The sequence below is a fragment of the Triturus cristatus genome, chromosome 10, assembly GCF_964204655.1.
Source record: "Triturus cristatus chromosome 10, aTriCri1.1, whole genome shotgun sequence".
NCBI classification, from domain to species: domain Eukaryota; kingdom Metazoa; phylum Chordata; class Amphibia; order Caudata; family Salamandridae; genus Triturus; species Triturus cristatus.
The window spans coordinates 200,945,366-200,957,728 of record NC_140593.1 but is presented as its reverse complement, the minus strand read 5'-3'; the positions used below and the strand labels follow the sequence as shown (position 1 = coordinate 200,957,728).

The 12,363-nt window shown below is 44.3% G+C and overlaps 1 protein-coding gene across 1 annotated transcript in view; it reads right to left on the bottom strand.

The window, feature by feature from the left end:
* Window positions 1–4,303: 4,303 nt before the first annotated feature.
* The window catches only part of MEOX2 (mesenchyme homeobox 2), a 186,935-nt gene continuing 178,875 nt past the window's right edge, over window positions 4,304–12,363 (bottom strand). Inside the window, exon 3 of the mRNA XM_085630807.1 lies at window positions 4,304–5,155. Within this exon, the coding sequence (XP_085486933.1) occupies window positions 4,934–5,155 (222 nt within the window). The 3' untranslated portion in view covers window positions 4,304–4,933. The remainder of the gene's footprint in view (window positions 5,156–12,363) is intronic.

Below are 12,363 nucleotides of genomic sequence, written 5' to 3'. Positions count from 1 at the left end.
TTTTTATTTCTATCCATTTTTCTTTGGTACACACACTTTAAAGGCTTCAGTGGTCTTTTAAAAACATTTTTGGAAAGAAAGCCACTGGCACCATACATACAACCTACAAATCTTTTGACAAATGATTCACTTCCAAACAGTTTAAACAGTGGTTGTCACCAGGAGCGGCCCATGCAGTGGAGAGTGTTGGGGAGGGGTAGGGGGCGACTCGACAGACGACGATGAGGGTACATTATTTATTTATTTAATTTTCCCTTGTTGTTGTCTGTCGAGTCCACCCCCCCCCCCCCCCGCCCCACCACACCGCTGCTCTTACCTGCACAGGCCGCTCCTGGTTGTCACCTAAAGCTGCCTTGTTGTTTTAATTTCTTATTTGATTGCTGGCAGCAACACCTTGTGAAGTCCTACTGTTCTGATGAAGGCCCCACTAAATTACACAATTGGGATCAAAATGGCTCTGATAACGTTTTCGATATAAGTGTTGAAGTAAATACACCTTTAAATTTATTCCACGTATAAATGTAAATGTGGATTTTGCAAGCACTTTTGTCCATTATTCCACAACTTTTTTGTCACTAAACACCAATGATTGAGCTGTTTTACAATTTACTGACTATTCATTAAGTAAGTTACATGTGAGAAAGTCTGCGGGTGTAAATTTACTCTTTTAATGTGTAGTAAAATTACTACATTTGGCTATTCACCATTTATAACTCTCAATTTACTACAAAGTGTAGAGTTGTTTGTGTCCACCTCCCAAAGCGCGACATTTGCTGTAAGTTATATATAGAATTAATTTAAATTAACGTAAATACTTTTTTAAAATTAAATTTACACTTATTTTTAAATTAAAAAGGTTATTAAATATGTTATAATAAACACAATGTATTATGTATTTTATATACATTTTTTAACATTAAATTAAATGACTATACAACTTCACAACGCTAGCAAATGTTTTAAAAAATTAGAAAAGGAAATATCCTGCAAATGTATATTTTGTGGAATAAAAACAACACAAATGCAGGCGAAGTTGTGCTATGCCAACCAACTTTGCAACTTCACAATGTTTCAGAGTTTGTAAACTTTGCCAAACTTTAACAAATGTAATTACATTTCTAAAAACATACCTTTAAGCTCACCTACCTAGCTTTTTATAAAGCATGAAATAGGCCAGCAAACAAAATACGTAGAGCGACTTTGGCACGTATGTGCACAGACATGAAATGCCAAATTATAACTTGGAAATGACATATCGTTTCAGCAATTGATTGCCTTCCTTCGTTTGGAGGATTTAAAAACGATTTTTCCTCTCATCCTTTTGTATTGTTAGAATGTGCACATTTGGGCCAGTTCTCCCAAACATATTTAAATTGTGAGGGACATAATTCGTGCGTGACCATAGCAATTAGTTCAAAGTATTTGCCTATACCACAAATGTATCTGACTTGCTTTTTTAATGTGTAATTTGTATAATTTACATATCTAAGTAGTATCAATGTAATTTGTTGATTAGCATTCGTGCTCCTACCAGCTATGTCAGTATACTTTTTAGAATTTGCAAAATGCACATTTTTTGAGTAAGTAAAAATGTGCAATTACACAATTTACTTGTAATATTCATTCTGGCACTTTGCAATAACAGTATGTCTGCCTTGCGCATACACAAACCTCGCCCTCTCTAAAAATTGGATATTTTGGTACATTTCTCATTTCGTTCTATACCACTTACACCTGTCCTACGGGCCTGAATAATTCATTTGTGAGTCAGTTCTTTAGATGCATGCAGAAAAGGCATTGAAAACTATCAATATACACAATGTTACATATTTGTAGATGTTCACATCATTTGCAGCGTCTTACCTCTATCTCTACTCTGAGCCTCTATTTTTTTGTCTTTTTAGTTCTCATATGTGCTGAGGAAAGAGTGATGCTTACACCTGCACTGTCACCATCCTTGTCTCTCGAGGAGTCAACCTGAAGACATCAGAGCACCGGTAAATCTGCATATTCCATACATGGTGCACTGCATAAACACTGGACTTGATAAAAAAAACCACTTAGGGCCCAATTTGAATGATGACGGGCAGCACTGTGCTCCACCTGGGAGATGGAGTAAGTTACTCCGTCACCATGATGGAGGGTGTCACTCGCCAAACTGAGAAATGGCAGCCAAGCAGACTGTCATTTCTTAAAGCATTGGCCGGAACCGCCGTCATTGCAGTTCTGTCACTGGTTTGTGAAATTTGGTACATGGCTTCATCACCATGATGGAGCTGTGCAACAAAGTGTTATCTTTTGTGTTTTCAAAAAGAAAATTCTGAAGCAAGATTTTTATTTTGAAAATACAAAAGAAAATGCTCCCCATGCCTATGGGAGTCCTCTTTCGTGGCAAGGGGAGCATTTAGCAGTTTTCACTGCCCCCTGCTGCCAGGGTATTCTAATTACGCCAATCTATTCAGGTGGGAGGAACTATAGGTCTGCCTCCGACAGAGCCTTACTCCACAGGGCCCTTGGAGGGGTCTGGAGGGGTTGGATCATGGCAGAGACAAAGTATTCTCCATTGTGATTACACCAAAGGTCCACCCGCATTTAAATTTGATGGGTGGACCACATTCTTGCCGGTTAGGATACGCCATCACCATTGCAGCAGAGTGTACCTTACCTCCAATAACTAAATCAGGTCCTTAGTTATGCCTTGGAAACGCAATTGATAAAGATTATGCAGTCCTCTTGTTCCTGCGTCCTGCGTGCATTGAAATGGCTGAAAAAGACCTTGAATGAACGAATAAATCAGCATTTCTAGAGCGCGTGGTTACCCGGAGGAATCCCAGCCCTGGAAGCAGTCCAATCACGAACTCTGCGTAGTGTTTAGGGAAAAAAAAGGTTTTAATGAGTTTTTGAAAGGTCAGATAGTTGGCCTCAAGACGAATATGGAGGGGGAGGCGGTTCCACAACCTGGCGACATTATAGGAAAAGAGACGCCCTTCGTGATCTTTTGATTTTAGGGACTGCCACCAGATGTTTACTATCCGACCGCAAAGCCCTATTAGGACAGTAGGGCGAGATGATGGAACGAATAATAGGCAGTCCCTTGGCTGACAGTGCCTTGTGTGTAATGCACAGAGCCTTAAACTGGACTCTCTCCTGAATGGGAAGCCAGTGGAGAGTGGCAATGGCAGGCTTTGCTGATTGGCGACTGGGGATGTTCAGGAGCAGGCGCGTTGTACAGTTTTGCTCAATCTGCAATTTTTTGGTGGTGAAGCATGGGGCTCCCAGGTAGTGGGCTTTGGCATAATCAAGCCAGGAAAAAATCAATGCTTGAACCATCAGTCTTCTGGCGGGAAAAGGCAACAGAGGAAGGATTTTCTGTATCATCCTAAGAGTCCCATAACAGCTAGCAGCAACCTTCCGTGGTTGCTCCCTAAAATCAAGATTACGGTCAAGCCAGACGCCCAGGCTCTTAATCTGTTCTTTAGGGGGGACTGGATCAAAACAGCCGGGCCAGTTCGGAGTGGGAGATTTACCAAGGAGCATCAGCTCCGTCTTGGCCCCGTTGAGTTTCAGGTACGAGTCTTCCATGCAGATAGATACCTTTTCTAGACACAAGGCTTGAAGAGTTATTGGGAGGGGCTTCAGCAGCACAAGTTATGGGGTGCTGGGAAGAAATACAAAGATAACCTCTCTTTTTAGGAATGGGTTCATGTGGTCTTTGTGTGGCTGTGGATATTATGAATGAAGGTGGAGATGCAGCGCTCTTTAGTGCCCCTTGTGCTGTCTGATGGGAATGCACACTAAGGTACATGCATGCTGCACATGCAAGATGCCATACAAAACACTACACATAAGTTTGAATGTGTGTTTCACAGTTTGTACTCATTTAAATACTTTAAGTCATTAACCTAAGTACTACCTTACCTTACTTATTCCAGCACTGACCATTGAGAAAGATCCCCACCGCACCTGATTTGAAATGATGTTGCTTCACAAAAAAGGAATTCACAAAAATCGACCACACCATGGCCCAGAATCACCTTTTCACTTTAGTCTGTGTCTTGATGATGAGAGAGAAAGCTTTATCTGCACATCAGCATTGGTGTGAATTGAACTCCCCTTTTATCCTCATTCGTTGACTGAGTGCTAAACCGTGTCTTCATAGAAGTGTCATGCTCTCAAAAGGGGTGTCAAGTGGGGAGACTGTGTAGAGTAAACAAAAGGTTTTCAGGTTCACTATTGGTGATACACCGAGATTTGCAGAGATTTTTTGTTAACATTCTGATTTCATTATTTCATTTTGTTTTTTAGTCTTTGGGTTGCTACTTATTTTTATATAGTACAAATGATAAATATGTGTTATTACATGGGTGTCACAGAATGGTGTTTATAATCAATTTGGCCATACTGCCTATAAGCCCAACAGTTTGTTGAAAACAAATATGTTAAAAGGCAAAAAAAAAACTTTAATTCAAGAATAACTTTTTCCATGTCAACAGTTAATTGCTATGCAATGCAGCAAATACAGGCACCTTCAGCAAGATATCTATGTACAGAGTTAACACATTGTCCCCAGTGCAGTGCTCCTTACACTGCATGCTTCAGGTAAAACCGCATCCATTTCATGGGCGAAGACAATGTACGTTTTTTCAGTGCAAGCTTAAGCAGAATACCAGTCCCCATTCATCAACATGACAAATGTTTGGAATGTTCATTGTTCGTGTCTCTCGGCTCCTAAGGCACTATGAAAACATGGCAAAGAGCGCTTCTTTTAAAAATCGGGAAAGCAGGCACAATAAGGCAGAATTTTTATTGAGGCCAATAAAAAAAACACTTTGCCACAATCCTTCGCGTACAAAAGTGATGTTTCTGTAAGACTTGCTGTGAATGGCGTTTGTTTCCTGAGATTGGAGACTGGCCCTGGCCTCTCTGTGCATGTTCAGTGTGTGTGCTCAGAGCTCTGGTCACTGTCATGGCTGTCGTCATGCGTCAGGGAGTCAGCCTCGTGCTGGAGCCCCATCGCGCCGATGCCAGAGAGTTCAGAGGGCAGCAGGGTTCCTTTTTTCACGTTCACCAGTTCTTTTTCCCTTGCTGCGGCGCCTTGCTGCCCGCCTTTGACTCGCTTCCATTTCATTCGACGGTTCTGGAACCACACTTTGACCTAAAAATTAAATAAAAAGAGTTTATAGACAAGACTTCGGATGCAGAGATATTAAGGTTGCAGGTTTGTTTTTTGACATAAAACACATGGAAGTGGAATCCATGTATTACTCAATATATTCAATTTACACACAATAGCACTGGGGTGTATAAAACAGATAACCGTGCGAATAGATACATTTATAAAAATTTGGGGGCATATTATCAAGAAATGGCGTTAAAATTATGGCCTTGAGAATTCGCATAGAAGCCCGTGTTCTGGTGTCAACATGGGCTTCTATTGGAATTCTCTGCGGCATATTATCAAGCCCATTATCGCCGCTTTAGCGGCAGTTTTCTGCCGCTAAAGCGGCGATAATTTTAACGCCGTGCTTGATAATATGCCCCGTAAATGTATGTAAGACTCGATGTGCATGTACGTAAGACTCACTAAATGAATGACCACATTAGTACATGAAAAGAAAACACTTTTCGAACTGACCCATTTTACACACATTAGTCATTTTATTGTTTATCTAAAATACTAGGAACTGTGTACAATTGCTAACTACAGGTCTGACAATTAGTGTTTTTACCGGGAATATATCCGAACGCATTATTTTATTGCAAATGATTTTAAGTAATCGCGCAATAAAAACTTTTCATTCTTTCATTCATTCACATATTAGTCAAGAGGTGTTCAGCAATTATTGCAGTGTTCAGAATGTACTCCTATGCACCAGGGGCGACACTATTGAATCTGTAGCCCCTGACCTCTTCTTAGAAGGGAGGCTGTTAAGATTAATTGTCGCTTCTCTCCAATCAGAAAACCGCACAATGCAAAAAGTTAGAAAAGCTAAAATAAGGCGGCTCAGGTGTTTGTTGTGTACTGTTATTCACGTTTGTACAGCACACATTCTCCTGTTAGTAGGGCCTCATAGTGCACTTCAGGGCCTTCCCATATGAATCTGACACTTTTATTGGAGACTAAAGTCTCAGGCCTAGGTTGGTGGAGTGGTGCACTGCTTGTTGTTACGACAATAATGGTCAATAAATCAATGAGTCTTGGTATGTGATAAGTCTTGTTTATTTCCCAAGACAGGTCCACACTTTACTTTCGTGAGAGAACGAGTCTCCTTTGCATCCTGCCATACAGAACGTTGCGCACACAGGCCCTTACCAAGGTGGCCTCCGCGCTGTACTTAAGCTACCTATTTTTTGGTTGTGATTTGACAAGAGCGCCCATAAATGCCCTGAAGAAGTTCATTTAATGAACGAAACACGTTGGCTGGCAATCTATGTCTTGGGAAATAAACAAGACTTATCACATACCAAGACTCATTGATTTATTGACCATTATTGTCTTAACAACAAGCAGTGCACCACTCCACCAACCTGTTCCTTCAGTTTTCTGCTAAGCAGTTGGTGCTCCTCGACGGCGAGTGCTGGAGTTTGTTTTGTGCACGCTCACCCTACATCCAATTACCATTTGACAACAAGGGAACAACATAGGGTAGTGCGGTTACTTTGTCCGCCGTTGTCTGGAACTACAAACTTAAAGTCTCAGGCCTACTATGATGATAATATTTTGGTAGATGGAGTCTAATTTCCTTAAATTAAATTCAGACAAGACCGAGGTTATGTCATCTGGAATCATGTCTCTATATTATACTTACTATGCTCCATGTTGACTAGTGAGCAACATTTACAACTATCTGGCTCATTACAAGGAATCTCACTAGTGTTTTATGTAACCTTGGCTCAGCATTGGTATCTTGGCTTCAGCATCAAGACAACTCCCACAGACGTGAGTGAAAGGCTGTGTGCAAAAGCCACTTTAAAGAAATATAGTTTAAAAATAAAGAGGTTGAAGGTGAAAAGACAAGGCAGGTATGAAGCTCAATGGTGTTCAGTCAATGCCTCTGCCAGTGGCTTTATGAGAGGAGTAGAAAAGGTCTCTGAGTAGGACGAAGCTGCTCTTCAGTTTCATGAAGTCAACTTAATTTGAAGAATGACTTAGGTTCCCTTCGTTTTCTGAAACCAACAGTGATGGGTCCCCTTCCAATACGAATATAAACGTTTGGAAGAAATAATTTCAAGGCAAAGTTTAGTGTATTGGTTACTTCACGACTGGTTCCTCTGGACCATACCCATTCAGATAAATTGAAGGAGCCTCTTTAGATCTGGTAAACAGGCCATAGAATGTTTCTAGTGCTGCAGCCTCCACCTCTTCAGAAAGTCACTAGACTAGGCTTTTTTCAGGAGGTTCACCCTCAGACCGTTTGCTTTTTTGGCCTCCTGTTTTTGACCTTTCTTTTGCTGGTTTAGTGTCTCTGCGCACTTTCTCACTGCTGTTCAGTGTAAACGTGAAAGTGCTCCTACTACAAAGTGTGTTATGATTGGTTTTCCAAGATTGGACTATTTTGATTTCCAGGTAAGTCCCTAGTACAGTGCACTGTGTGTGCCCAAGGCCTGTAAAGCAAATGCTACTAGCGGGCTTGCAGCACTGGTTGGGTCACCCACCCAGGTATCCTTTCAAAGGGGTCTCTGACCTGCCACTGCAGTGTCTGCGCGCAGTTTTTACTGCTATGTCGACCTGGAAATTTCCAAGCCCTAACATTCACTTTTTTCACATATAAGACACCCCTAAGGTAGGCCCAAGATACCCCTGTGGGCAGGGTGCATTGTGTGTGAAAGGTATGAAATGTACTAGTGTGTGTTACATGCACTAATAGTGAATAACTGTGCATTTAGTTTTTCACTGTTGCAAGGCTATCTGTCTCATAGGTTAACATGGAAGTTGCTTTGTACCATCTTACAATCATATATATCCATAGGGACAAGGTAGAGAAATAGAGTTTAGGCTTCCTTAACTCACAATTTAAAAATACATATTTTAGAAAAGATGATTTGTATATTGTGTGTTTGAAAATACCACTTTTAGAAAGTGGGCATTTTATTGCTTAACCTGCCTGTCTGCCTCTGCCATTTGTGTAGGCTGGGGATGTGTATTGCCACTAGAGAGACACAATGGGGGTGGGGTTTGAGGTGTGTCCTGCCTTTCCTAAGTGACTCATCGCCAGGTTGAATAGACCTGTCTGCATTTAGAGTAGTGGGACGAGTTGTCGCTGGCAAATGAATGGACTGTGTCTGTCTCTCACAAAGCTGTCTCCACCTCCTGTAGTGAACCTAGCTTGAGCCAGGCTGAAATGGTTTATGTATGCCAGTGGAACTTTGTTTGTACAAACGTCAAAGGGAAATGTTGTTTAAATATTGGTGTCCTGACCCCAGAACTTTAGAACTCTTTTGGATCAAGAAACCTGTTAAAAAGAAGAGCTGGAGAAGCTGGGAGGAGAGACTACTATTTTGCTGTGTTCTTTGCTGTATTGGCCTGCAGTGGCTGCTTCTGTCTTGGACAGTGAAAGGACTGGACTGGACTTTCTGCATCTGCTTTCCCTGAGTTTCTCCAAGGGCTTAAGGTAGAGCTTGCTCTCTGTACCAGAAATCTCAGGAACAACAAAGATTTCAAGCCCATCTTTTACCAGCACTGGGAACTGTGTGCTTTGTGCTGTAACAGAAGGAAAAGCAACCTGACCCCGTCAACAACATCACTGAGGGTTCCGTGACCCGAAGGCCCACAGAGAGCACCGCTCCACTTTGTACCACAACCCTGGTCTAACCGACGACGACGTTTGTCGCTGCCACCAAGCCGCAGCTTGCACCTTGACCTGTGGACACCTCACTCCACACCACCTCGCTTCACACCACTGCCCTGGTATCCCAGACAATGCCATCACTGACGTCGCTGCATGCACCTTGACCTGTGAACAACACTCGTGGAGAACACAGAGTACTGTCCCGCTTGGCACTGCAGCAGTGGTCTCACTGACAACGCTGCTCCAAGCTGACATCGATGCTGATGCTTGCACTGTGGTATGGAGGCACTGCTCATAAGTTACACGATGCCCCGCCCTCTCCCACACCACAGTCTTGAGCCACCGTCATGGACGCCATCGACTCCACGACTGTGCTATAGCAATGACGATGACACTGCCTGCACCGTGACCTGATAACACAGCAACAAACACCGCCCCATTGAGCACCACAGCCCTGGACACACTGACACCGCTGGACACTGTCACCAAGCCGCTGCCTGCAGAGGGTACCGCACACCGCATCACTAGGACGCAGCTCGTCTAAAGAAAGGTGCGCGACCTCCATTAAAGTTAAAGCGCGTTATGGGGGGGGGGGGTTTACAAAAAAAGGGATTTGTTTGTCAAGTGGGCCATATTGGTAATAAAAATGTATAAGCGGGTGTTGTGCTGAGGCCGTAGAGAGGCGCCTGGAGGCAAAGCGGGCACTCTTGCACAAAAGCACTTCATGCCTGCAGTAGGGAAAAATCATTAAAGAAAATAGTGCTCACAGACTGTAGATAAAACAGACCATGTAAAAACACAAGTAAAAAGTCCGGTCCTCAAGAGAGGTTACAAATAAAGCAAAGAAGGCGGTACTAGGGATAGACTACTAATCCTATTCATGAATCAAAAGCAACCATTTAGAAATTACAGTAACAGGAGCCAATTGAAAAGATGGGCGAAAAATGGGCGGAGCTTCAAGTCCATACCTGAATACAGCATGCCGCGCAGAGCAGCGCATGCGCTGACCAGGCTCAACCTAAAAAACAAGATGTTGAAAAGCGGTAAAGAAGCCCCACAACCACTTATTACCAAACCAGGATCGTCAACAATATGGTGTGCCTGGACAGTCTGGCATAGCTGCAGACAGGACTCTTCCATAGAGAGGAGACCCTTTTATTTTAAGAAGATAACAAAGTTGAATAGAGTTATGTGGTGGAAGTCTTTCAATATCAGATAAGCCAGATATCACTCTTTTCTCCTACTTCTAGGAAGCATATAAAGCTTGGGAGCAACAGATAGTCAATGCAAACACATCAGCTTAAGAAAATTGGGATCTCTCACCAGTCAAGAGGTTTAATTAGTAATTACATCACCTTGACAGGACGAAGAATTATACATCTTTCAAATGTTAAAAACTTTATGAGGCGACTGAGTTCTGTTTTCTGAGTTAGAGTTTTTTTTTTTTTTGTTTTTTTTTTAAAAAAACCTTTATTTCTTCAAAAATATGGACACAGCTATTCAGCCGACAACCCGGAGGTTCGGCAGCTTCGGTAGGAGAGGACAAAGAAGCGTCCACAGTGCATTGAAGGAGCAGTGAAAAGGTTCCATTTTTAAATAATTACAAACACACAACAAACCCCAGCAAGGCAACAACACTGATTACCCACGATGTTAGCCCCTCAGGGGGGAGCCGGACCCCAATCGTCTAACAGTTACAGTACTGTGAAAAGAGGAAAACGGGGGGAAAGCAGAGGCCCAAGAAGTCAATTAACCATCACATCTGCATACTAAGCTGGAAAGAAGATCAAGAAGAAAGCTGTTCCTCGGGAGGATCCAGATCAGGGGCAAGGCATATTCCCCCCCTGTATTGATTCCACCGCCCCCAGATGGCATGCCACTTCCGAGGGCGGCCTCTAGCGCAATAGACTGTCTTCTCCCTGAGCATACTCCAGTCCATATTTTCTTTCCACGCGGTTAACGTGGGGGGCCCCCCGGAACCCCACAAGCGCGCGATGTCCCTCTTAGCAACCATGTTACCCAGGGTCACCCACTGGGTCTGTGCCTCATCAAGGTCAGTGGGCCCCCAGACATTCAGGAGACAACACCGCGCTTCCGGCTGCATAGCAATGCCCGTCACCTCCCCCATCACCGCATGAATTCGCCTCCAAAATTCCGTGATGACACCACATTCCCAGATGATATGTAGGAAAGTACCCACCATACCGCATCCCCTCCTACATAGGCCTTCCTCAGAGAATCCCATATGAACCAGTCGCTGCCCCGTCACATACACTCGATGCAGGATCTTGAGCTGCACCAGCCTCAGACGCGAATGGATCGCAACCTCCTTAGGAGAGGAAACAGCAGACTGCCAGTCCTCATCATCCAACTCGAGTCCGTCCCTAGTCCACTGGTCCCGCAGCCCCAGTAGCATATCAGCCCGAACATTTATCAGTTTCTTGTAGATGAGCGAGATCGTGCTCTCCGGCATATGGCCATCAAGGATCCGGTCCTCCAAAGGAGAGGACTCAGGCACCTTCTCACCCTCCACGAGGACTGACCGCAGGGCATGATGCACCTGAACATATCGGAAAAACTCAGACGCCCCCAACTCATACTCCTTCTGCAACTCTTCAAAGGACTTCACCCTACCCTTAATCAGCACATCTCCAACCCTGGAGATGCCGATCAAGTCCCATTTATCAAACCCTTTCGTATGCCAAAGCCTACCCAACCGTTCAGATTCAAACAACGGGGTAGCTAGGGTGAGCCTATCCTTCCAGCCCAGAGAGTCAGTCGCCATCTTCCATACACGCACCGCCACCCCAGTGGGCCCCATGAGGGACGAGTCGAGGGACCGCGAATACAATGCCCTAAAATAGTTCCCACCGCGCAGCAACCATCTGTCCATGGCATAACCAGGGCTGAGAACCGGGCCATAAAGACCATGATTAATCGCGGACAACTGGGTGGCCCAGTAATAGCGTTGGGTGTCTGGAAGAGCGATACCCCCGTCGTACCATGGAAGCGTCAATTTAGCAATCGCTATCCGCGGCCTCCCATCCCACAACAACGTTCGTTGGAGGCTTTCGACCTCCCGAAAGTACCTGGCCGGCACCCAATCCAGAGTATTCTGCAATGCGTAGAGGAACCGAGGAAGGGACATCATTTTGAACAAGGCAGCGCGCCCGACGAGGGAGAGCGGCAACTTCCGCCAGCCCTCAACATCCCGCCGCAGGCGCGCCAGGGGGGGAGCAGGTTTCTCTCATACCGCAAAGCGGGGTCCATGGAGATAAAGATCCCCAGATACATGAAGCCCTGCTGAGCAATCTGGATCGAACAAGTTCGCGGGACCGGTGGAACCTCACCACTCAGGACGTATAAATACGATTTACTCCAGTTGATGACGAGACCCGAGTTCCTACCGAAAGATGTAAGAACGTCACAAACCACTATGAGTGAATTCTTGGGCGAGGCAAGATACAACAAGATGTCGTCAGCATATAGCGAAATACGGTCCTCATGTTCGGGCGACCAGCGAAGGCCACGTATGTCCGGGTGCCAGCGTATCCACGCCGCCAGCGGTTCAAGG